A 27810-nucleotide genomic window follows, 5' to 3' on the forward strand; every position below is an offset into this window, starting at 1 on the left:
CCATTGTACACTGACCACATATTACATAAGCACTGTAATTGGCATCTTGTTAAAAAATAAACAATCAGAATTAACAAAGGGGTGGAGGAAGAATTAATCTAAAAGACAATTTCTTCTCCAAGTCTGACATCAACAAATGTACTACTTGTGCTCATTTTTCTACCAGCAATTGTTCAATCGTGCTATTTCACAACAAAGTTTTCAAACAGCTTTGAAACTTAAGCAAGCTCAGTCCAAATTAACAAGAATGTCACTTGCTAATGTGACAGATCCCTAACAATATCCATCCAGGTAGAGCTCTGTTAGATATCCTGCAAAAGGTCACTGCCAGAGTCCAGAGCAGCACAAACATGTGCTGTTGTAAGCGGGACTCCAGGCAAGTCCATGAGACGGCTCCTTTCCCAGCTGGATACCACGACCTCAACTCACATCAGCATCATCCACTCATGTCGTCAATGCTGAAGAATTCCCAGCCCTAGAGCAGCCAGGATAGCCCAGAAGGTCCTCAGCAGGAGTGTTTCCACATGGCTTTCTCTGTACTTGCTCAACCTGCAACAGCCAGGTTTCCAAGTATATTATCATGTTTGCTCTTAATTTCCAAGAGAGACGAGGAAATTCTTCCCACCTTCTAGTATAGGATTCCTAGCTCAGACACCCATGATCCTCAGGGACTTTTTCTGTGTCAGTTTTTAATAGGTTCTCTATTATTTGAAGATCCCTTACACAGTTTTTCAAGAAGGGTCATTCATACATATCCTAAATTCAGGACCAAGCATATTTAGCCTCATTTAAATACTCTGTAGCCTCACTGTGACTGTGATGGGCAGGCATGGCTACACCTCTTGAGCCTGTTCCTATTTCTTGGATTACAATTCCATGGGATTTGCTCTGCACAGAGAAGATCTGAGGGGCAGACCTGGTTCCCATAGGCACTCCTGGCTACATGATTTAATTTTGTAAGCAGGGACCAAATGCCAGCAAGCAGGTTTATTCTAGAACTCCATCACTCCACTGTCGATTTTTCTGGAAGTATCTTCCAGCACTGAGACTTTTTAGGTCAAGGAAAGAATGAGGCCTCCTGTAGGGTAGAGGATGGAGGTGGGGAAAGCGTCATCACCCGTGACTTGTACTCAGCTGCCAGGTCTCCAGCTGGGCTAAGCATTGCATGACAGACTTGAAGTCCTGATCAAGTCCTTGATTTATGCTTTGGCATGCTATACCAGCAGTTCTCAGCAGGACTGGATGAATCATTGATCTGTTCCAGTACAATAATTTCTGTGCATGTTCATAACCTCAGAAGAATCTATATAATATTTGAACACACATCTAGTAGGCACAGCATACAGCTGGATAATTTTCACCCTTTAAACACTGAATTTCATTTCAGCTGTGCAGTTACATTGGCAATACGTGGTTTTTTTAAAAACAAAATAAATCTGGAAAAAATAAAATAAAATGTCAGAAAAGTTTGATGTGAAGTGCTGAACACAACAAATATAGACAGAGAGGCAGTCAGCACTTAAGTATTTCCTCTAAATTTCACCTCAACCAGTCTCAGTCAGGCCAGACAAAATAACAAGGAGAACTCAGATACTAAAGAAGATAACCACAAGTGCCTACACCTTGAGAACTTGAATAGCTGTATAGGAAGGAGCTCATTGACATCAAATTTCAAGTCAAAGAAATACAAAAAGCCTTGTAAAGAGCTAAAAGTTTTCCTGTTCTTCTGCATAACAGAAAGGCCTTGTTCCATGTCCTGCATGACTGTTTCATGGGCTCAGGACTGACAGAACATCTCCTTAATGGATTTTAAAGACAGGTTGTTGAAGCTGTAACTCATAAAGCACTTCATGGGTTCTCAACCTTGCACCTGCATTGCTGTGGATTTGCTTTAAGCTGTTGACTTCCACAAGATAAGAATTTGAAGGCTACAGTCCTGCTTGGGCTCACCAAATGCAAAAGTCAAGGGAAATCAGGTTTGTTCAATTGAAAGGTAAAGCTTTATAAACAAGTTGTTATCACTGGAGGCAGCTGCAGAGGAATTAAGCAATGAAGTGCACCCATAATATAGTTCCCCTGTCCACCAGGTGTTCCTTAGACTTGGCAGGCTCGTATTTTAAGTAATTCTCATGAGAATGAGCCATCTTTTTTAGACAAGCCCCATCATTAGGCTTTATTTTTCCTCCAATGAAACTATAGGACCAAAACAATCTCTACAGATGCATTTCATATCACCTTAGCCTTACCTGAGCAACAGAACCGCAGAATCATAGAACTGAGTTGTAACGGATCTGTAAATGTTATCCAGTCAAACTCAATTCTGCCCATTTGAAGAAAACAGTAGACAATTATCTGGTTATAATAAATGTTTTATGGGATACAATTGCATCTTTTTACTGTATGTATCTACTACTCATTGTATGATCATGTCATCAATGAACCAACGCGTAATTTGTATTACTGAGTCTTTCTCAAAAGAGGGTTCACAGCCGTGTTCGCTATCGACTATCAGCTCTAACTTGATAGTGGAAAACAATTTTTTATGTTTGTTATATATAGGTAACATAAATCATGTAACAGTTTAAAAACTTAATTCCTATGTTTTGCTTTTAGTACAGTAGGCAAAATAATCCAGTCAGCATTTCACTTAAAGGAGTTCCAAGAAACAATAAATCCCAAAACTCATATATCTGTAATTCCAACAAATAACTACTAAGCAAAGACTACTTTAACTGTAGAAAAATAGCATCTTAGAATCATAGAATGGTTTGGGTTGGAAGGGACCTCAAGGATCATGAAACTCCAACCCCCTGCCATTGGCAGGGCCACCAACCTCCACATTAAATACTAGACCAGGCTGCCCAGGGACCCATCCAATCTGACCTTGAACAACTCCAGGGATGGGGCATCCACAACCTCTCTGGGCAGCCTGTTCCAGAATGAGTAACACAGTCATTATATTAATGAATAACATAATCATTATACCAGAATAGAAACGATCTGAAAAATTCTAAACTCTTGTCAGACTACAACATGTTATTTAAAAAAAAAAAAAAAAGAGGAACTGAAAATTAATTCTTAAAACCTCAGGTGAATCTTTTGTATTGGCAATGTTTTTTGAAGTACTAACAATGCAGTTTATTAAACTTCCTTTTCTTTCAGCTATCTTTATATTTATGCTGCAGTCATTCTCAATGCGAAATGAAACTTGGCAAATGCTATTTAGAAAGGACATTTTTTCTGCACATTTTAAAATAACAGCACATGACAACCCTCAGATTAATGGAAAATCTTCACCAATGGACAAATGCAGATAAAGCTCTATCTTCTACCTGCTGTGATAAGATGCAATGTGAGATATCTGCAAGGGATTAGATCTGACACAAGACAAGAGCACCTTAAGCCCTGGAGAAGTATGCCATGCAGAAGAGCTCAGGCATCCTATTCCTGAGATGAATGCCAAGTATGTCAGGTAATCTTTTCCAGCTAAGTGGAAAAGATAAGCATTATCAAGCAGATGGCTACCAAAGCAATCAGTGTGCACATAGCTCATGGCACAGTGGTCACACGTAAGAGGAATGTCTACATGCCACGTGCTTACCATCAGTCTACTGTTAAATAATATGACAAGGAGAATTTGTACAAGGAAAAAATTCTCTTTCATTGCATACAGCTCGAAGCACTTGACTTGACTCAATTTTACCTGTATGTTACCTAGTTAGATAAAATAATTTCTGAGATGCTAAAGGAGGAATTTTGTTTGTTTTCTCAGTTGCCTGATTTCTCAAGTAAAATAAAATGACAAGAAACACTTAAATGTAGGCAACCATCTCAGTTTGAATGAGAACCCTCCAGCATTCCTCCATTGGGAAAGTCAGCATGACATAGTCAGAACAGAGATTTTAACTTCTCTGGTTTGTGGATAAAGTATTTGATTTTAGACATGCCAGACACACAGAGATCAACTTTGGGATCATGTAATGAGTTGCTGATTTAAGCCATTACATCCTTATAAAACATCTGCTTTTCAATAGGTGCACATGCACGCAAATGTGCTAACTTCAGTGCTCAGGGCCAGATGGGACGTTCAGCATACTTTTATTAAATCTTGCTAAGCAATTTGATTGCAAGTGTACTATAAGAAAAGGGAAACGCACTGGATTTTACATTATATGATTTTAAAGTGAATTTTTATATTTTTAAATGAACATTAGCTATTAATTGAATGTATCTTCAATCAGGATGTGCTGGGAGATGTACAGTACAGAAAAAATCCTCAGACTGCTTTGGCATGTGACAGTAACCACATCTGGCCAACCCCCACGCTTCCCAAAGGCAATTGATAGCTCATATATGGTCAGTAAAAACACTGTAAACAGTCACATACACAACTTTGGCATACAACACATGTAAACAAATGTGTCATATACCCCCAAAGAAAAACATGGATATTATATTGGGTAAGGAAGAAACCCAACACTATATATCCATTACTAAAACAAACTCAAGCATTTAGCAAATCACATTAAATACTTTTGATAACAGCCCAGAGTCATAGAATCATTATGGTTGGATAACGCTACTAAGATCATCCAGACTAACCATAGAAAAGTGAATGGATTTAAAGTATCTTGTTAGTATTTGTAGGCTATAGTCTTTCCAACCTCTGATTGAACTCTGCTGACCAAACTCTAACTGACACTGCTTTGCTAAAGGGAAAACTCTTACTATCCTACCACAATGACACAAATAACGCTCCAGAAATTCAGCTTTCAACATAAGTCTTACCATTTGCACCCATGGGAAAAGACACATCAGCAAGAAACTAGCACTAACCTCTGAGCCTTTGACAGCAGAGTACTGGTTACGTTCAAATTCCACTAAGTCAGCTTTTAGAGAGGAAAAGGCAGGAAAACCTTAAGCTACTTGGTATCTCCAGTGTACCAGTGATGAGGGTTCAGGACTGGCAGCATTTCAAACAACCTTCTACAGCAGCTGTTAAGGAAAGATCAGTGCTGCAATCTTTGTTTTCTTTCTTTATACAGGAGACCTTGCACTCCTAGAATAAATACATACAAACATACACCACAGACTCAGCATATGGCCAAAAATATGCAATTTTATATTGAATTAAATCACAAAGACGTTCCAGTTACTTCTCAATGTGACTAATCTTTAACACTCCAGTGATACATTATTTATTTTGCTAGCTGTCTACAGCTAAATATAGTCCAGAATTCTCTGGCATTTTGGTGTCACAAACACAACATTTCTAACTGATACTCTTTTACGGTGTTCAGTTCTAACACAGGAAAAATTCCTGCAGGTAGTGGAAATTTGATTTTAAGATATCAGATACAAATATCTAGAAATATATGTTGGCTCAGTGCTACCCAGTTAGCCTCAACTTACAAATCCCTGTCCACTTGAGAAGTCCTCCTGAGCTGAAAATCAACATGTAACCTCAATGAGAGAATAATAATTCCACATGTATCCCAAGACATACAGAATAATTACACAGAAGTACTGAAGGTAGGAATAGAAGAAATTCCTATCATTCACTGTCCATTTTGTATTTAAAAAATAAAAAAAGGATGACAGTTCTATCCCTCAAGTCTAACCTGGTCTTCCATGATGAATTATGGAATCTCCCCTTACCTGAAAAAAACTGCCCTACCCTTTAGTTAGTCTTTGTATTAAAAAGTTGTTTAATACTAATAATACTAATAATACTACTAATAATAAATATTATATATTATATTATTATTATATATTAAAGTATATAATATATTATACAAAAATATAATAATTTCCAACCTGCACCTACTTTGCTTCAATTTCTGTCTATTGTTTATTTTGCTTCTCACTGATAAGAGAATGAATTATTCTCTTCCCTGTTATAGAAGCATGGCATACATCAAAAGAATTTTAGACTTTAAGGTACTTTCCAACCCAATCCATCCGGTGGCTCAACCATCCCCAGATGACATTTCCATTCTGATAGAAAATTTAGTTTTTAGGTTTTTCAACTAATTTTAAAATACCTTGTGGGAATTTTTGAGGTCCCTTCCAACCTGGGTCATTCTGTGATTCTGTGTGATTCTGATTCTGTGATTCTGTGGCTTGCTTATGAGAGTCTGCCTAAAGACTTAGTGAAGCGAAGACAGATGACATGCACTATTTCTTCTGAATCAACAGAGCCTGTTATCCTCACAGAAGGAAATCCAGTTGGCTTGACAAGATTTATTCTCAACAAATACCTACGCATATGATTATGTGAGTTCTTGTTTCTTCTAAGTGTCTTCTCTGAGTGTATCTGAGTAACCACCCCAGAATTTATTGCATGACCCTGGGCCAAACACCTCTTTAATGTTTTACTGGAAAGAATTTAAGCATGTTTTGGTTTTTTTTACACTCAGAGGGTGGTGACACACTGGAACAGGTCGCCCAAGGAGGTTGTGGATGCCCCATTCCTGGAGGCATTCAAGGCCAGGCTGGATGTGGCTCTCGGCAGCCTGGTTTGGTGGTTGGTAGCCCTGCACATAGCAGGGGCGTTGGAACTGGATGATCATTGTGGTCCTTTTCAACCCAGGCCTTTCTTTGATTCTATGTTCTCATGTGAATTTGTATATATATATATATATATATATATATATATATATATATATATATATATAATGACATAGTACCCTGGAATGGAAGAGAATTACTATTTAAAATTCCTAATGCATTCTTTTAAAAAAAAATAATGTAAATTTTAACCTAAAATACATTCATTCTTATTCTTCATAGCAAAATACTACGATTCAATGTTTCTTCAGATTTTTTTTCACTTGTATGAAACTATGCAATGCAAGTGAAATTCAAGTTTCCTAAAAACCAACTAAAAATTTGCCACTGGATTTTGGAAGAGTGGGCTATAGGTTAGATGACGGCTTGATATTAATGTAGTAGATACTTTCACTAATTGCATTGGCCGGTTACGATTTATAGTTTGCTGTAACATTAATAAGATCTGGTTAGCTTGGGGAAAGAATTATTTTGGCTAACATGTACTACTAGAAACGTTTTCTCAGCATGTTTCCTAGTCAATCTACCAACCATATGAAAAAGAATGAAGAATGTCTCATTCTTCAGCATATTTGAAATGGCCCACAAAGGCTCAGTTTCACGGCAGAAGCTGTCTTTATGCAGCAGTTTCTTTTTCATTGAAATGGAGCCTTTATGAACTGAAGCATGTCTGTGAAAATCATCTACAACATCGCTTACACTCCTCTAACCAAATAACATATGAGCAGAAGGCAGAATGAAGAAGAATGATGTAATTCAGTGTTTATGAAGTAACAGACATCTGACAGGCTTAAAATTACCTCCAGGATACACTATTTGATACCAATATCCATCAGTGTGTTTTCCCTGACATTTTATCTTAGGGCCAAACGCCAAAAGAAAGACCACAAACACCCAACCACAAAGTAGCTCTTATTTTCCTATTCTAGTCAGCAATTAGCTCATGGGAACAGAATTCCAAGTATTTCCAATGCCTGCGTTAAAAATATGCTTGTTTCTAAAATGAAATAGAAATGTCATATGTTAAAACCATATTTGGGGCCGTACTCTAGAAAGAAATAGAATGGGAAACTACTGAAGTCGCACAGTAGTTCCGCATGAAAGATCCAATTGTGTACAACCCTTACATAAAGGCTTCTTATTTTATAAATACATTCCCAAACACATAGATTTTAACGTTATGTAATTGCCTTCTGCTTTTCATGAAATGGAAATTTTCTGCCCTGACTGCTATCAAATCAGAAACATGTGAAGAGGAGTTCCCAGTGTGAGAATTGTATTTCATGGCTGTGGCGGTGTCTGCAAGAACTGTAGCTTTCTTTGGGTTTTTTGCCTCTTTTTCCTTCCTCCTCTCTGCAGCCCTTGTACTGCTCACTTTGTTTAAAGAGTACTACAGCAGACAGATAAGCACAGGTAACACTCACAGGATGACCTGAAATCAAATCCATCCTCTATAGATTATGATTTATTTCCTTTCTGTTTTTCTAAATACATTTTGTAAACAAATTAATCTTAACAGATGCATAACTGCTGCTCAAAGGTATCTCTCCTTTCTCTGTTCAGTGTTAGGAAGATTTTGTTCTTCAAAATTCAATGAGCAATCACATGTATATCCCTCAGCTCAGCGAAACCAGATAACTATTTTTAATAGAGCAGCAGAAACAGGAAGAACAGACAGGAAACAGTTGGGAAAAAGAAATTAATCCAAGGAGCCGGGAGAGTAATGAAAACAAGAGAAATCAGCGTAGCAAAGCATTAAATGAGCTTTGCTTTCACCATATCACAAAAATACATCCTAACTGACATGCCAAGTTGCCCAGGAAAACACCCCATAAGGCAATTACACAAAGTCAAAAGAAAGCTTTACTCTCATTGCACACACTGTTGTCCAGCTCTTTTCTCCCCTTCTCTTTTCAGAGTGGTTACAAAGAAAAGAGAATATTAGGAAATTGAATTTCATGTTCTCACTCTCTCAGACAGCCAAAATATAACAGAAGTATCAGCTTTTGATGAAAAAGGAAATGAAGGATAAATCTACTGAATTAGTGTTTATTTGGCTTCTAACTCCACCTTAGCCTGCAACTCACACATTACTTCCTATGCTGATTCTCTGGCAGCATTTCTGTACCGTGCCCCATTATTTAATTTATGTACTGTAGCAGGAATGCAGAAAAGACAGCACTGTGATTTAGGAACTGGACTGGAACTCCATGGCTCAACGGCATCGCTACCAAAAATTTTGTGCCTCACCTTCTGCTTGCTCCTTAAATCTTCTGCCTTAGTGCTGCCTCTGTGCAATGTTAATTGCTTCAGACATAAGTGAGAAGGGAAACCAATTAGCTGCCAAATATCTAGTTTATAGAAAACACACACTCATGAAAAACCTTGTAGGAAAATAAGTAAGGGGGGAAGGAAATAAGACAGGGGCTCTGAGCACCTGATGGAGCTGTAGGTGTCCCTGTTCATTGCAGGGAAGTTGGACTAGATGGCCTTTAAGGGTCCCTTCCAACTCAAATGGTTCAGTGATTCTATGACTGTATAAAAAATATCCATAGTGTTTGATGAGTCATAAAGATAGACAAAATATCTCTATCAGATTTGAAATCAGGCAAAAATAGAATCCCATCTCTGCAACTTGTGAGTGGATCTCTAGCACCAGGATTAGAGCAGACGGATGCCGTGTCCATAACACACTGCCACTCGGGGACCTCAGTGCTTTCACACCAGGATCAAAGGCGGAGATCAGTTCTGCATTGTTTTTTCATTGCCCAGCCTGCCATGCCAGCCTGGCTCTGAGCAGGTCCCCTATGTCTGCAGTGGTTGACTCACTACGCCTGAGACACAAGAGCTATTTCCCCTCTTTTATTTTGCATTTAAGGGTGACAGAAACGTGACGAACCACCAAAGCCTAGACACTTCGATACAGCAGTGGGACAAAAGCCCTTTGTGATTGACGGAGAAAACCTGAAAATGGGGAGGGGATATTCTTTTTCTTCCTTTGGGGATGGATCTGGATGGAGACGCCTGAAACCGTAGACTTCAAAAGCTTCTCCCCTTACAGCCAGATCACCTTGCAGGTAAACACCTTCCTGGTTCACTGAGCCACAGTTACGTCTCTGAAAAAGAATCCACACTGAAAAGTGATAATGGTGGAAAAATACTCCCTATTGTACTATTCTAATTCTTGTGCTACTTGTCTGCAGCAATGTGTTTCCTCTGCTGAGGAGTCTGGGCAACCGGATCCAGCCACACTTAGGGCAATCTGTTAAACCAGCACAAGATCTGCTGTTGGAAAGCAGAGGTTGAAATAAGCGCCAGGAGTCTATCTACCATATGTCTGAAGGTGGCCAAACATGGAAAAGGAAACATTGGCTCTCACAGTACATTCAAAAGTTAGTGCTTTCTATGGAAGAGTAAACAGACTGTGGGGTTTATTTTAACTCCTGAAGAAACTATTTCTGTAATGAATATTTGGTTACATTTTTCTAATTATATACGTAATATCTATGTAGTATGTATATATCTGTAATATATGTAACAAAAATCACAATTTCAGTTATTTTACATCAGGCAAATTGGCATTCACGCCATGCAAATTACACATGATACTCTTATCAGAATGTATCGCTTCCTTCCCACTTAGTGGTAAAATCTTTTGCACTATTTAATCCACAGAAAGCAACAAAGCACATGAGCTTAATATAAAATTGGTTTTACCTGTTTAAAAGCATCAAAGCCCAGAGAAAGATACTTCAATAATTTTAAGTCTATTTTCTTGACCTGACAAAATGTGTATTGCTAAGGAACTGATCATAGATTCACAGGTTAAAAGGGACCTTAAAGCCCATCCAATTCCAACCACTGCCATGGGTTGGTTGCCCCCCACCAGCTCAAGATGCCCAGGGCCCATCCAGCCAGGCCTTGAGCACCTCCAGGAATGGGGCACAACAGCCCTCTGGGCAGATATACCTAAGTAACTCAAAATGAAAAGCTGCGAGCACAAAACAAAGCTGGGATAGACGTGTATTAGACAGAAGTGTTGTCCTAACTCACAACTGCTGAGAAAAACAATTATACAGCCCTTCAGCATGCTGGAGGAGCAGGAGTAGCACTGATTTAACCAAGGGAAATCAAATACCAGTCAAAGACTTCAACTCCCAGAGTTAAGGTTCCTCCTCATCTCACTCAGCTCATAGATTCAAACTATAAAAGCTGTTTTGAAAATGAGTATAGTACAGCATTAAAATACTTGCCTGCCTATTTTACTCCACTCTTGGCTTTTTAATTTGAAAAACAAAGTGAAAAATAGTATGAGGTGGGAGTGGAAAATCTCCTTTAACAAAGGTTCAAAGGAATAGAGGTGGTATCCATCTGCTTTAGAAAAGCATGAAGGACAATGATCACTTTTATTCGGTGGATATCATTTGAGCAAAATAAAGGCTTAGGTAATGCTGCAAGAGCATATAATGTTTCTGTATCAGATCAAGGGAAGAAAATAAGCAAAAAAATGACCTGGTGCCTTGCAAATGAGGTACTTTGATAGTCCATTATGGGCTATGCAATTCTGACACTCAGTGCCAGAATGGAGATGCTGTCACAGCTCAGTTCAAATTGTGTGCTTCCTATTTTCTCCATCTAAGAGAGTTTACTCTCCTCCTAGCACTTATTATTTAAAAGAAGAGCTTGAGACCTGAGTTATTTACTGTAAACAGATCAAGTTACGGATATCAGAACTGATGGGGCCCTGGGCAACCCAATGTAGTGCCTGATTTAATGGCTGGCATCCTTGCTCATGGCACAGGACTAGGCAGTAGATGACCTCTGAAGTCCTTTCCAATCCAAGCCATTCTATGATAATGTAGACTGGGCAGCCTGAGCTGGTGGGGAGCAACCAGCCCACGGCAAGGGGCTAAAACTGAGTGGACTTGAAGGTTCCTTTCAACCTAAGCCATTCTATGGCTCTGCAAAATAATTCCACAAGGTCTGGATACACAACACTGGCTTGGAGAGATGAGTCTGCTGCTCCTGTAAGTGCAGCAAGGCATGATGATTAAAGTTCTGCAGAACCCTGGAGCTGGTTATCCATCAATCAAACCCAGGCCATACTGCATTGCATTACAAGTGTTAGGGGGAAAAAAGCAAAGAAAATGTGAAATTCAGTGGAAGTCTCATAAAAGAGAAAATGTGCTCCATGCAAATAAAAAAGGAAAAATGCTTTCTGATGATTGATTCTATTGTTATTCAAGAAGACAGACACCTCACCCTTCCACACATACTTGCATTTGAACTAATAATGTGCAACTCAACACCGCTGCTCCTGCCAGAGAAGTGCAAGAGTGAACCCACCAGCTTACCTCCTCACCCACAATGGTTGCTCTGCCGTGGTTCTTTAATCCTGCTTTCACTAAATAGCACTAACTGATATTTATAGAGTTTCTTAAAAGTTTGGATGTTTCATTGACTTCTCAGGTCACCCAAAATATCTCAGAAATGAAGTTCCATGGAAGTTATCAAAATAAGGCTCTGAACCACTGAACTTGAGATGTTTACATAAGGACATTAAAAACATATATATATAAACATGCAAAAAAAAATCTCATCTCATTCTTTTCTAATTTATTACCTAACAATTCAACAGCAGAGGAGTTTTAATGTACTCTTACATTTCTGCATCAAATCTAAAAGACAAACTTTGTAAGCAAGGGGGAGTGGATTTGATATTGAATTCATACAATATCAACCCAACTATTAAGTTTGCTCATTCTACAGTAAGAAACAGACCAATATTAAAAAAGCATAGGTACTTTTCAAGTAGTTGCTTCTGTACAAAAGGGAGCTCAGACAATTAAATGATAGAGTCCAATTCAGCACTGGCACCACACATTTTTAAAAGCAAATAAAGACACTTTGAAATTTCATGTCAAAAAAATACTGAATAAATTACAGGATATGTGTTTCACTGGGAAAGAAGAGTAAATAGCTGTAATTTTGGAGGCTAGGATTTCATTAATGAGATGGAATAAAGGGCTCTGCAAACAAAAGGATCTTTCTTAAGGTTTCCAATGAATTTAGACAAGTTTCAATATTCCATCTTAATGATGGCATAAGGCAGTGCATGAGCACTTCTTAAATGTGCTTTTCATTCTCCTTTGCATGACACGCTTCCCATCATCATATAATATAAATTACATTAAGAGATCGAGAGCTTTCTGTTGTGAGTTCTGCAAACTCTGAGTTTGAGAACACTGTTCGACTTTGTGCAAGCACAGCAGTAACTTCTGATAGTCTGAAATTATTGCTTCAGAAAATAACATCAGAATTTACCCCTAGAAGGCAGACTTTATGCTCAACTTACGATCAATCAATCATCAGAACCATCTGATTTCCCATAATGGCTAGCTACAGCCCATACAGGGTTCTTTCCTTTCCAGTGTGCAGAGCAGATGTATTAACATGTCTAATATGACATACAGTCACTGGATTAACTACTATAGCAACCAGAGTTGCAGCCAGACAACGTATATTCACCCAAATTGTCTGACTTTCTCTGTTTGTGTAGACTGAGTTTATATTTAGGTGTTCACTTGTTGCGCAGTTTGCAAGTTCTGTGTTAATGCAAATTTCTATAAATATAGACAGGAGAACTGCCAATGAATCACCCACTCCCCTCAGAACCCACAGCTTAATATTCTAATATTCAAAACAAACTAGTATTAATTAGTGGTTAATATTTATTTTACCCATTATAGCATTCTTCCTGCTTATTCCCTTTATTCTATGCAATTATTCTCTAACAGAGCTCCAGAAATAGCCATTGCCTCAAATGATTTAAACTGAAATAAGATGACATAAAATTATGGTATAATCGAAACCTTTCCATCCCATCACCTTAATTCCATTCAAACTGCATTTTGTTTTAACTGAAACATTAAAGTGTGCTCCTACTCTGAGATACTTTTAACAATAGTGCATTTTAAAACAAATCCCGTATTATAAGATTGATCATAAAACTGTTTGAGAATGGCTTGAGTTGGAAGGGACCTTCAAGCTGAATAGGGGAGTCCAACTCCTCTAATTCCCAAAGGAGCTCAATGAAATCTGAAAATGAGCTCCTGAAGATATGGGAAGGCTCAACTCTTACACATTTCAGTATTTTTTTCAGAAAAACAAAGAGGCAGCAGGGGAAAAAATCCTCTTTCAAATGGATTAACTGTAAGTGTGCATTAAATATACGTATGAGAGGCTGCACTATACAAATTAGTGTGTGCTACAATTAACTAAAAATCAATGAAGCATAATTTCAGCACTTCAGAGGAGATGAGTACAACAAAGAAGGACAATTTTGAGACAAAATGAAGTATAAGCAGAAAAAATACTGTAAAGGACGACTGAGAAGGAGAAAAAAATAAGACACTAAAATATGCTTCCTCTGTCTGTAAATATAACATCGTTGCTTGTAAACCTATCATCTGCATTTCAGCTGCTATTTTCCCAGTTCTTTTTCTTCTATTTTTTGTTTAGTCTGCTGACATCATCTATTTTTTTTCCTCTCCAGTCTCCCTCCCTTCCCTTCCCTTTTCCTTTCTGTATCGCTCTGCTGAATCTGTCTTTCATTCTGGCTTCCTCCTCACTTTAAACTGTTCCTGGAGTAATTATCCCTGGTTTTTATTGTACTACTTCAACTCTTTTAACCTGAGATTTAGCACCTTGCTTTTGCTGATGTCCTGCAGGAGACGCAATAATGCTTGAACTGTCCAATAGATATTTGGGGAAGCTCCAGGGTATGTATTAGGGATGCATGATGAAGCTTCAAGAAGTGCAATACACCCAGAAAGGGACAGGCTAGGAGGATCAGGAGCTGTCTGTCCAAAAGACCCTTACAGAAAACAATTTAAGATAAATGTTATGAAGACATACTGATAAACTTCATTATATTAAAGGAAATATCCTAATGAATGGAGAAGAACTTGTCTATTCTTTTGCAGACTTCAATTCATACATCTGTTATAGCGATATTTCCAACCAGAGTGAAGCAAGAGCAGAGGTACAAGCATGCTACACTATGAAACATCTCAACTTTGTTCCCTTTTGGTGGATAGTGACCAACTGGATTGTTTGCCTTCCAGGATCAACAAAAAGTAAGTGCAACGTAATAGTTAACTACAAGACAATCCAAAGGATAACTTGGGAGTCTTGATATATAGAATGTATCTTAATTCCCTCATAGACTGCAACTTTTAACTCTGCAATTCAAGTAATGTTTCATGTTATAGGTCAGTAAAGATTACCTTAGGCCAGGCTGGTATGTGTTGATGGTCAGACTGAGTGATCTTAGTGTTTTTTTCCAATGTTTATGATTCTATGATTACAGAATCACAGAATCACAGAATTACCCGGGTTGGAAGGGACCTCAAGGATCATGTAGTTCCAACCCCCCTGCCTAGCAGGGCCACCAAACATACACATTTACTAGATCAGGTTGCCCAGGGCCCTGTCCAACCTGGTCTTGAACACCTCCAAGGACGGGGCATCCACAACCTCCCTGGGCAGCCTGTTCCAGGACCTAACCACCCTTCTAGTAAAGAACTTTCCCCTAACATCCAACCTAAATCTTCCCTCCTATATGATTCTATATGCAGTCACTTTAAAATGACCAAAGTCCATGCCAATGCTGAAAGGAGCACTTCTGCTTTCTCTGGTCATCTCAAGCACTTCTGACATGAATAAGCCATGGGAGAGAAACCATCCTGCTGCACAGAACAAAAATACTGCCTTGTTTCAGTTACCTGTGGAGCTCCAAGAGTGCTCATTGCAGTACAGGAAAGGTAACCAGAATGATGGATTGTGACAGTCAACACATCTCAGTTTGGAGATTCTAATAACCTTGGATCAGGTAATTTATATGAACTAAAAAAATACAGATTACTTTCATTCTCGTTTTTGTCATTTGAGTGCCAAGAATCAGTCATAGTCAGATAGAATAAAGGCATACCTACATTTAGTCTCCTTTTAGAAAGTTTTAAGCTTCAAGTTACACCACACAGATATTGGGATTTTATCGTTACTGATGGAAGGGATTATATATGATCTTGGTGATCAAGATTGCTATTGTTCTCTTTGGACTTTTTCGTGGAGTGGGAAGGACAAGAAGACATCCTGGACACCAAGTTGTTCAGAGTCAGAGCAAAGAAGGACTCTATTTTCAGGTCAATAGTTGCTTGTTAGCAGTAAAGAGCATTGTACAGCCAATGGCAAAACATTCCTTAAACTAAGCAGGTCTGAACTTGAGAAAAATCTTCCTGAGACATTTCTGAAAACACTATAATTCTAACACTATTTGTGTGAAATCTGTTCGTGATTAGAAAAAAGGCTGAAATAATTTTGAACCACTCAACACATGAAAAGCACTGCAATGACTCTTCCAGTTCCTTTCTACTTCAGATGTCAAAAGTGACAGGAAGATTATCTAACCCAGGCAGGAGGCTGAGTAGATCCAAAGAGGCTTCCTCTGAGGGCTGTCCAAAATCTTACCAGAAGCGATCATGATGAATTTACACATTAAATAAAACAATGACCAACTCAAAATCCTAGTCCAAACAAACTGGACAACTCCAAGGGCAGCTCTACTGACTTTTCTCTTGTCTATACTCATTGAGAAGGAGTTCTGTAGTTTGTTTTATTTACTTATTTTTTTTTAAACTCTATTACCATGATGAAAAATTGTGGAACAACTGTTTACCCTGATGTGTGTTAGAAAAGTTGTTTCTCACTCTACTAATTTTCACAGATGCCCCACGCCATCCTTTTTTCATTGCTTGCTCACCATGGAAGAATAGGAAAATTCTTCTCAATTTATTTCGATAATTCCTTCTTTGGCATGATGAAGTTTCTCAGTATCTCATTACAATATTTATCTTAAACTCCCTTCCAAACAACTTCTGTGATGGTCTCTCTCCATACATTCTACAAGATTTACTGGTGTCTACAGCACAGAGCTGTAATATTTTTTCCCCCTAGATATATCTTTCAGATTGCAACCAACAAAAGCACACAAAGTTATCCTCTTCCAAAAGTGTTACTGGCTTTGGCAGCTTATTACATAAAATATTTCACAATATGACAGCCATTAACATTAAAACATGGAAGAGATTCAGTTAGACAAATGGTCCCTTGATTTCCCTAAGCAAAATTACTCCACTTAGCCAAAATCTGCTCCTGCAGATCTGAAAGGAAAGACAACCTTCAGCTTCACCACAGAATCTTTTCACTGTTTTCTTCTTAGGATTTTCTTCCTCACTATCTTCATGAATTAATCCCTGCTATAATCCATTGCTGTAAGAGTAAATATCCTGTTCCTTTCTCCCATCCTTTTTGTTACACCAGAGACAGCAGGCTGTTATTCAACTTTTCAGCACTTACAGATACGGACATAAAGACACTTAGGCCAGCCCTTTTATATTTTAATTAAACAAATTCGGTCTATCCTTCTTAATAAATCACGTTCAGTCAACTCAGATCACACTCTGTAGTTTCTCTCACCATTCCACATTCTAATTCGAGTGCAATAATCCAAAAGAACAGAAAAAGTACTGCCAACACTTTAAATCGTATGTACAACAAAAAGACAACTTTATACACCTCCCAAGTGCTAATCCTGTTTATACATCCTGTGACAGTGTTTCCTTTTATTACGGGAATGAGACACCATTGGTTTACGCTCACTGGAAGTTTGCAACAATTATGGTTAGAATTTTTTTCAGGCAACTCTTCCCTGACCATTTCATTCCCCATGGCCACTTGAACTTAAGCATTTTATCTTTACCTTGCCAGAACTGACCAGGTTTTCATTTGTTCAGATCACATATCCATTTTGCATACACCTCCATTCCAAGTCTATTCTCCAAAATAAATGCACTCCCACCCAACAGTTTTATGCACACAACAACACAAATTGCACACAGAGACTCTTGCTCTGGTTTCCTTACGGAGAGTACCTCGTCAATCTCTGTGACGATGTTCTAATCACAATAATGATTAAACTCAGGGGGAAAAAAAAATACTATGAAGTGATTTATGCTGATTTATTTTATAAATCTAATTCAACTTATCCATCGTATAATTTTTGTTGGTGCTTATTAAAAATAAAACAAAACAAAAAAACAAAAAACAAAACAAAACAAAAACAAAACAAAACAAAGAAACAAACAAAAAACCACAATCTTTTCTTCTGATAATCAAATTAATGGACCCAGAACTACCCGGCCCTGTAACTTAATTCCTCTGTTATAACAAGAGGCACAAAGGAATTAAATGTTCCTGATGATTGCTCAACAGGATATCCGTCACCCCTGGCACACTAATTTTAGAAGAGAAAGTGGCTTGGAACTCGTTCAACTGTCAACGTTGCATTGTCAGGTCAGGAAGGAATTCACCAAATATTTCTGGGCTCTGGTCAGTCCTCATTCAGCTTCCAGGTCTTCTGTTCAAACCGGTTTGTTATCAGGACATAAACAGGAGACAACGAGCTTCCTCACACAGCATTTATACCTTTGCCCAGTTCTGCAGCTCTGTGCTTTCGTTTTATCAGCATTCACTGGGACGGGTGTCCAACTTCAGCTCTACCAGCTTTCCAACCAACTACTAAACTTTGCAGAGGCTGCTGTGCTATAATGCTGGAAGCAGGACAAAATACAGCAAGAAGCCTGCTGATGCATGGGTGGTAGATGAAAGGAGGAACGCTTTTTAGAATCTTTTAAATTAATAGCTTTCCCCTATCCACAGACTGTCCTTGGCCAATATCTGAAAGTAATTTGTAAGTAAGGGAATTACAAAGAAACAAGCTGCAATTTCTAGAGTTTTGCAATTATCTGGGGATCATATGGCTTGAAGTATCATTGATGGCTGCAAGCCATAGAAAATTCCAAGGCAAAGGGTTATAGTCAAAGGTTACTTTAACAAGCATTGTCCAACCAGAGATATAAAACAGCAATTGTGGGGAGCCTGGTATGTAAAGACGAAACTCAGAGAAGGTAAATAATTTATTACACATATCTTACAGTCTGGGGGGGGGAGGGGAAGTTAAAAAAGCTGTGTATAATCTGAGTCACTACTGAGTGTTTTAAGAAAGGAATACAGCTGATAATGTGTGAAAAAAAGAATGTGAAACAGTTGTACCCCCATGGACATCAAACATGTGGTATTATTTAAGACTATAAAAACCTCAGTTTCCTATTCTACAGTATTTTCATCATAAGAAAAAAGTTATCTTCCTGCAGTAAGCTCAGCGAGAGTTTATAATAGAACAGTATCTCAGAAGTTTCCATACTATGTAATGTTAGATCTCCAGGGTGTTAATTACAAAACAAGAAGAGGCTCCCTAAGTAATCAGCTAAATCTCCAGAAGATTTAAAGCATTTAACTCAGCATGTCCATTTTTAGCCCAATTATGTTCACAACCATCGGCTTTTAATGTCATAGAAGCACTCCATTCAACTCAGAAGTCTTGAGTCAGGAATATACTCAAGTTTTCATAAGAACACCGAAAATCAAGTCAGCTATTTAATCTTTAAAAACATAGACATATGAGCAACATACCTGAAAAAGAACATGAACAGAGCAGATGTGATGCAGAACAAAAGGACCTACAAGAAGGAGAAAGAGTGTTATTGCATCAACCATCACGCTTCTCCTTTCAGTTCTGGATCGCAAAGATTTTACAACTGCTCCTATAAAAGTTACACTTTATTTATATACTTCAACAGCACAAATGAAAGCTTGTCTGAATCCCCCCAAAAGGATTCCCCTGTTTATAGTGGACTTCAGGTCAGTCTTGTGAATGCCAGAAAAAAATAGAAATACAGGATAGGGTGGTGGGATGGCGTACACAGCAAAGCAATAAAATAATAAATAGAAAAATAAATAAATAATGTTAATAATGAAAACAAGGATAGGATAAGAATAAATAATAATAAATAAAAATGTAGAATGGGAATTTAAGCACTGTATTTTTCTCTATTCTTAACCCAGGGAGGAAAAAACAAAGTCAAAATGGTGTTTTCAGCCAATTTAGATAAGGAAATCACTGAAACACAAGCAAAGGAATGGAGAGAGACATCAGTGCCAGGAGAATGGAAGATGACAGAGGATGAAGCCTTGAGGCAGCACCGTTATTCTCCTCGACACAGCAACAAGCTTTTGTGCCTTGACTGCAGAACTACCTGTACACACAGCATAGTCAGGAACAACCATATCATGCTTTAAATTCATAACCAGCCTTAATCCGTGTTTTTGTCAGATAGAGCTTGGGAGTGAGAAAATACTGTTTTGTGCCAAGTACACTGGCCCACAGTCATACCAGCAGTTATGAGGAAAATAACTTGCAGACAACTCACAAGAATTTTAGTAAATACTTGCACTTATTTTCAAGGGTTCAGAAAGTTTTGAGCAAGATAAGATATGGATGATGAAAGTGGAAAAAAAAAAAATAAAGGGGGAATATTGGCATTACAAACAGATGTAGAAGAGTGGATTAGGACACTGTATGTAGATACAACCGGAAAGCTTGAATAGGCAAAGTTAATAGTGAGCTTCAGAGAAAAAAAAGTCTTACAATGAGACTATTTTCATTCTCAGTGCCCTCTGATATATGACTTCAAATTATGTCAGACAAGGTATTGTAACACTGTTTTATTCCTTTTCCTTCCCCAGTACTATCACATTTCACAATTCTGCATCACAAAAGCGAACATCTGAAATCATTCTATATGAAAGCACTTGGGCGAAGTGAGGACAATGAAATATTTCAAACTACCAGCAAATGCAGACACTCTTAAACCTGAGACTTACTTAAAAAGATCTATCATAATCCTCTGGAGTTCAAACCATATTTAGCCATTCACAACAACTATCAATTGTCTGGATGCCATTGCAGCAAGGCAGAAGGGACAAAAAGCCGTGGTGGCTTTGACAGCCACTGGCAATGATATTGAGAAATAAGTGAGAATGGCAAAGAACCAGTTTCCAGGAAAATGAAAACAGAGCATCTTTGCATGTTAAATGCTCTCAATTTATTAAATATTCTCTTTTAGTTTCATTATCTTCTTCCTTCTTAAAGTTCTTTGATTACAGTTTGACTACACATGAACAAGTACACAACACTAATATCCCCTCTGAGCTCTCTTTTCTATAGGCTCAACAACCTCAGTCTTTACAGCCTCTCGTATGAGATGTTCCAAGTCCTTCAGAGCCTTTCATAATCATAAAACCACGACAAGGCCCTTCACTCCCATACATCCATGTCCCTCTCAAACTGGGGAACCCAGCACTGATCACAGCACTCCAGAAGTGTCTCATCAGGGCTGTGTATAGAGGACGGGCCAACTCTTTCAACCTGATGGCAGCACTTCTAATGCAGCCCAAGAGTCTGCTTATCTCCTTTGCTCAAAGGGTGCATTACTGGCTCATGTTCAGCTTGGTGTCCACCACGACCCCCAGGTCCTTTCTTGTAGAGATGTTTCCCAGCTGGATGCCCCCAAGATGAGCTCCATGGGTCTCCTGCCAGCCACCTCCCCAACCTACCCAAGTCCCTCTGGATGGCTGCACAAGAGACTGACCAGGTGGCTGACCTGGTGCATTGACCACTCCTCTGTTTTGTATCATCTGCACACTTGGCAAAATTGCAGCCTTAGGTCATCAGCCAGGCAACATTTAATATTCATAGTAATATTAGAATAAATTATGTGAAACTTCAATGTTATAAATATCTAGACAAAACGATAAAAAACAGCCAACTTGGCCAAGCAATATATTAAAACCATTGTAATTTTCTTATTTGACAGATGTTTTAAGTAAAGGAGGAAGTGTAATTTATCTGTACTTGAATTCACCTTTGTGGCAGTTGCATATGTTCATTAAGAAATTGGGCACAGTGCTCTTCAAATACAATACAGAAGAAAACTCAAAGTTAGCAGTTCATTATTCAACAACAAAGGAATTTTAACTGAGGTCAACTGAAAGGTTTTGCATCCCTTTTCATTAACGATTCTAACGATGAAATAGTCATTATGTTACAAATTAACAAAATCCTTTAGGGCTTCACGTAATGTGATTGAATTGCCCAAAGTCAACAAGAAGAAATTCAATGAAAATAAATACAAAATACTTGGCAGGAAAAATTAAGTATACATACATACACTCAAAAAATATAGAAAAGTAGAAACAACTTCATAGGCAATAGAAGAGTATAATGAACTCCACAGATGCTGCAGAAAGCCATATGAAACAGAATTATGGACTTGGATGTAAGATGTAGCAATATATTACATTAATAACCTGGTGCTATTAAAATCTTGCAATTTAATTTTGGGCACTAAAAGGAAGCGTGGGCAAAAACAGTGTAGAAGGAGACAGTGAAAATAACAGGCATGCAAGGCATAAATGTTGACAAAAATCAAGAACCATTTGCTGAAACTAAACACAGAGGTAACTGATGACAATAGAACTATTTATGTATATACAAAGTCATAATCGCATACTGATAAATATCTCATTGGCCATTGGTACTGAAGGAGGAGAAGTGAAATAAACCTACAGCAAGGACAGCATAAGTTGGATGTTAGGAAGAGCTTCCTTCACTGGGCAGTGGTACACTGCAACAAGTCACCTGAGAGCTTCTGGAACCTTCCCTTATCAGAGAGGTTTCAAGCAGTAGAAGCAAACATCTCTTGGCAATGCAGTGGGAATATCTGACACCATTGCTCAAGAGCTGCTTCCAGCCCAGTGAATGACTGTAACAACACTGAATGACAGTAAAATGTGCAGCTAGACCAGCCTCTTCTGCATGAAACGCATGGCTCTACATGTGAAGTCCAGCCCTTGTCTGCTTATTATATAACCAACATACAAAAAGCCAATGGTTGCCGCATTCCAAAACTAAGCTGCTTTCAAAACAAGCCTTCTGCTTTCCCAGCTAAACTTTTCCATGTTCTATATAACTTCTAGGCTGCATCCTCAGTATCTACAACATTCAATGTCTATTTTAAATCTGAAGAATAACTACACTAAAAATGATTTTAAAAAATGCTGAGGCCTACAGAAATATAGTTCTAAATACTGAGCGAACTGAGTCTCAAAATAGTAGCTAGCGAGCAGGAAGTCTAGTTTAGGATTTTCTTGCCAATCCATCATTTTTTGATTTATGATACAAGGTCAACAAATTGTGCTTAGCAACACACAGACCTTGAAACTTCCCAGCTGCAGAAACAGCTACGACAAGCAGACAACCCAAATGTTTCTAATGAGAGTGATCCGCCCGGAATATTTTAACAAGTTCAGAGAAACGCACAGAGGTTACAAGGAAAATTCCCTGCACCAGGTTAGAGTATTTGAGTGCTGTAATTTAGTTTATTATATTGCACTTTACTGTACTATACTGATTACTGTGTTATACTAAACCTTAATAGACAAGGAAAGTTCCTGACAACACTCTCTAATTGGAGGCTGCTGATTGTCCCACACAGTCAGAGGAACAGTAGAACATAAGTTTGCTTTAAAATACCCAAACGTTGTAATTAAAAAGGAAAAGCACTGAAGATACATGTAATCTGTATTAAGGGGAAACACTAGGGATACTAGCTGCCTCTGGTATTTTAGAGTGTCAACACTGGATAGTGTTAAATCCATTTCACAGAGGCCTCAAGGGTGTCTGGAACACTAGCATATCAACACCTGACTTCAAGGCTATTCCTGAGATGTGAAATCCGCCACCTTCTTGATGAAGCACTTAGCAATCCATGTGAGAGCTAAAGGTATGGACAAAAAAAGTTACTGCTCACAGTTCTTGAAGGCTGCATACTGCAGAAAGAAAGAACACTCAGCAGCAGCCTGTGTAAGGACAAATTAATTGGTAAATATTATGGAAAACTTAAAACTCAAATGATACTTGGCTTAAAGGTCAGTAAAGCCAAGTCCCTCCAGTAACTGTTACTTGAGTCAACCTCTTCCAAAATTTACAATGAAAATGTGATCTCAGACTTTTACCTTTTAAATACACGACCCAGAAGTCATTTCACATATTGCTTTAATCCTTAAAAAAGCCATGTTGATATCTACCCATAGAAAAGCTTCTTTCTTTCTCTGCTGATAGAGCTTACAAGCACATTTTCAGCCTCTGAGTACCTAGTTGAGTAGTGGTAGATTAGATGCAGTATCTTCCATTACACAAGATTAACGTTTCCAGGGATTAAGGAAGATACTCCTGTAATTAGTTGACCCATTCTCCAGCTTTGCCTCTACTTCAGACACAAGGAACGATTTGTTTGTTCCCAAATGCCATTCTGCTTCTTTCCCATGCATATTATTTGACCCAAAAACAAACAAATATTTTAAATATTTTAATATTTAATATAAAATTATTTACTATTTTATATAAAAATATTTTAAAATAATTACAAAGACCCCAAATATTTTCAAACAATGGAAAATAGGTGGATTACACCTTATACCCCAATGGCCTTATACCCAAGATCATGGAAAATTGGACAGGTAAACTCTGCTGGGTAAAAAACTGTCCGGAGGGCTGGGCCCAGAGAGTGGTGGTGAATGGAGTTACACTTTGCTGACGACTAGTCAGGAGTGTTTTCTTTCCCTAGGGTACTGGGGCCTGTCCTCTTCAATATCCTTATTGATGATGAAGGCATTGAGTGCATTCTCAGTAAGTTTGAAGATGACACCAAGTTGGGAGGAAGTGTTAATCTGTATGGGGGTAGGAAGGCCCTACAGAGGGGTCTGGACAGGATGCATAGCTGGGCTGAGGCCAATAGGATGATGTTCAACAAGAACAAGTGCAGGGCCCTGCACTTTGGCCACAACAACGCCAGGCAATGGTACAGGTTTGGGGCTGAGTGGCTGGAAGACTGTAGGAAAGGAACAGACCTGGGGGTGTTGGTCAAGCTGATCATGAGCCAGCAGTGTGTCCAGGTGACCAAGAAAGCCGATGGCATCCTGGCTTGTATCAGAAATACTGCAGCCAGCAGAAGCAAGGAGGTGATGGATGTTAGGAAAGATTTCTTCTCTGAAAGAGTGGTCAGGAGCCCAGAATGAATGGGCTGCCCAGGGAGGTGGTGGAGTCACCATCCCTGGAAGTGTTCAATAAGTTGTACTAAGGGACGTGGTTTACTGGAGAAATACTGGTGGTAGGTGGAAAGCTGGACTGAATGCTCCTGGGGGTCTTTTCAAGCCCTGAAGATTCAATAATTTTCTATACTTGAAATCCATGACATTTGGGAAAATGTCGTGATCTTTCCAAGTACTGGCAAGATCTTTTGACATAATCTTTGTTAACCACATAATTAATTTTCTACTCTAAATTAGATAACTTCTGAAGCAATACAACATTTCTACCACTTCAAAACTGACAAGCTTTACAAAAACACATGAAACAATTTGGCAGATCTGTGTTGGGCATTTTGCCCATTCTGCTACACCTACTCCACTAACAGCACACATTTCTGCCAGCAAGCCTTAAGCAATCTTTAAAGAGATAAGATCAAAAGGAAGAGTAATAACCGTTATTAAACAAGAGATTGTGTAGATGCAAGATAAAGCACCAACACTTGATCACAATTGAAAGATACAATTGCAAAATGCAGACCATCACTGAGCCTAGATGGGGAGCACCTGCAAATGTCAGAACAGCATGGTAGAAAATTAAACCCTAGGACTTCCTAGCTCAAAAATTCCTTATATGCACATGTAGTTGGGAACTCCGGCAACACTTCATTTCTTTTCTCACAAAGCACTTGTCATGTCTCTCCCTGTTCTAAATAATATCTTAACCACAGCAAACAAAGTGGCAGCATGCTGGAACGGAGCAAAGAAATAGCCTTTCATAATCCTCTTTTCAGAAAGCCACTGCCGTGTAAGAATGCGTGTGAGAGAATAAAGTCCAAAAATGTAATATTATATCCTGAAATTTCTCTTCTGAAAGCAATTGGCCCATCGAAAACCAACCATGCATGGGGCTCTGTGGGCAGCTGAGTGCCATGTCTTAGCTTCTAAAATGTAACCCCTCAGTTATCAGTCACAATCAGTATAAAGAGGGATCTGTCTAGTGTTGTTTTCTAAATCAGTGATAAATTAATACAAATGAGAGAAAAATGCCCAACTGCTAAGAACAATAACATGTAAAAATTCTAGATATAGTTTTTGCTTATTATGACAGTAATGAGTAGTTTAGAATAGTGCTAAGGAAGTGGAATTCAATCAAATAAATGTTGGAGTAAAACTTAGTGCACAACCAGTTTCAAAAGCTGATTTGCAATCCCAAACAATAACCAGACCTTGCAAGTGCTTGATTTCATTACTGTTTTTTATAGACACAAATGCTCCCAGAAACATCCAAAGAGTGAGTAACCTTCACAGGCTGTGTGATCTACATCATTCTGTTTCCATTCAAAGGAACTGAACAAAAATTATGTTGAAATGCTTTGACATTTCTATAATTAAGGTTGGTTTCGTGTTGGGTTATTTTAGCATAGCGGTATCCTGCTATTTCTATAGGGATTTATCAGCTATTTCACCTTTCCCAGCTTACAAAAATTCAAGCATTTTCAGGGTATTTAAAACCACAGAGTAAATATAAGTGATTATAATAAACTGTGCAATTTATCAAATCACTGAGCTTAACTAATTCTCATTCAGTTTTCCAGTCTAACTTGTACGCTAATGATAACTTTTTGTCCTGGTTTGATTATCTTTTGCATGAGTTATTTAGTGTTCTTGCCTCATTTTTCTTTTCATTTAGCATCAGTTGATTTCTTATCAATGTGATTTCAACAACAGTATCATAGAACAATCCATGTTGGAAGGGACCCACAAGGATTACCAAGTTTAGCTCTAAATTTCTTGTACTCCAAACAATCAGTTCTGGACAACTACAGCATTTGTCCAGTGCTGTTTCCATCACTGTCAAGTTACCTAACCAAGTTCTTAACCTTACTTGCACCAATGCTCAACTTCTTTGGGGAATAATACCCTCAAAAACCAAAGGATGAAACTTTGCTTCACACAAAATCTGATCCTGGCAGCTTTCTTCCATTAGCTGGAGTGACCCTCACTTCTTAATTCCAGAATCTGAATTTATTTTCCTCTTTCTGATCACATTACCAGTCTGACTGAGGAAACATTTATAAGCATTCACTCTAGCAATTAACAGACTTACAGAGAATATTTCTGTGCTTTTTAGTTTCATTTCCTATCCCTATATAACTGTAATATTCAAACTCCTAGCCTGGTTTCAATCAAATTCAACCAAGTTATGTTCCTTAAAGAGAATTACATTCCTGCAAGATTCACTGCAAGTGGCATCTGGGGAGTGGAGAGGCCAAAACGAGCATCCGTGATGCAGGAAGAGCTTTCTGTCTTCATGTGGAAGTGATCTCCTCACTCTGGTCTGCTGTTTTTCACTAGGACTGCTGAAAATTGTTACATTTAACATATGTATTTTATACATGTAGCCTTGACTTGAGGAAAAAAACAGACAAAATTGCCTCATGTCAAATAACACTCTAGATAACATGCAGTGCTTCTGAATACAACCTCAAACCTCCCCTCACACACACTCAATAAACTTCAAATGATAAGAAGAAGACAATTCAGCATTTGTTCTACACACACTTCAACTTCATCCCATATTTTCCTAGGAACAGCTTTAAAATATATAAACTACAAGGAGTAATCTTTTCCAACCTCTTTTTAACACACCACATTTGAGCAGATTCTTCTGAAATAACTGACATGGTCCCATGGAACTGAATTTGAGGCCCTGAAATTCTCATTAGCCATGTAAGGCTTTTTGTTGTTGTAAACATTCATTTACCTCAGAAATATAAATAACTCTCCAAATTTCTTCCTTTCTTTCTTTCTTTCTTTCTTTCTTTCTTTCTTTCTTTCTTTCTTTCTTTCTTTCTTTCTTTCTTTCTTTCTTTCTTTCTTTCTTTCTTTTCTTTCTTTCTTTCTTTCTTTCTTTCTTTCTTTCTTTCTTTCTTTCTTTCTTTCTTTCTTTCTTTCTTTCTTTCTTTCTTTCTTTCTTTTTTTCTTTCTTTTTTTCTTTCTATTTATCTATCTATCTATCATCTATCTATCTATCTATCTATCTATCTATCTATCTATCTATCTATCTATCTATCTATCTATCCATCCATATAAACACATAAATGTATTTAACACACAGAGCCCAGAAAG

The 27810-nt window shown here is 38.1% G+C and overlaps 1 protein-coding gene across 4 annotated transcripts in view; it reads right to left on the reverse strand.

The window, feature by feature from the left end:
- The window catches only part of TMEM135 (transmembrane protein 135), a 147786-nt gene that overhangs the window by 35660 nt on the left and 84316 nt on the right, over window positions 1-27810 (reverse strand). For all 4 annotated transcript variants that reach the window (XM_032442230.1, XM_015852397.2, XM_015852396.2 and 1 more), the window contains one exon: window positions 19165-19211. In XM_032442230.1, the coding sequence (XP_032298121.1) occupies window positions 19165-19211 (47 nt within the window). The remainder of the gene's footprint in view (window positions 1-19164; window positions 19212-27810) is intronic.

This window comes from Coturnix japonica, chromosome 1 (assembly GCF_001577835.2).
Source record: "Coturnix japonica isolate 7356 chromosome 1, Coturnix japonica 2.1, whole genome shotgun sequence".
Taxonomy (NCBI): domain Eukaryota; kingdom Metazoa; phylum Chordata; class Aves; order Galliformes; family Phasianidae; genus Coturnix; species Coturnix japonica.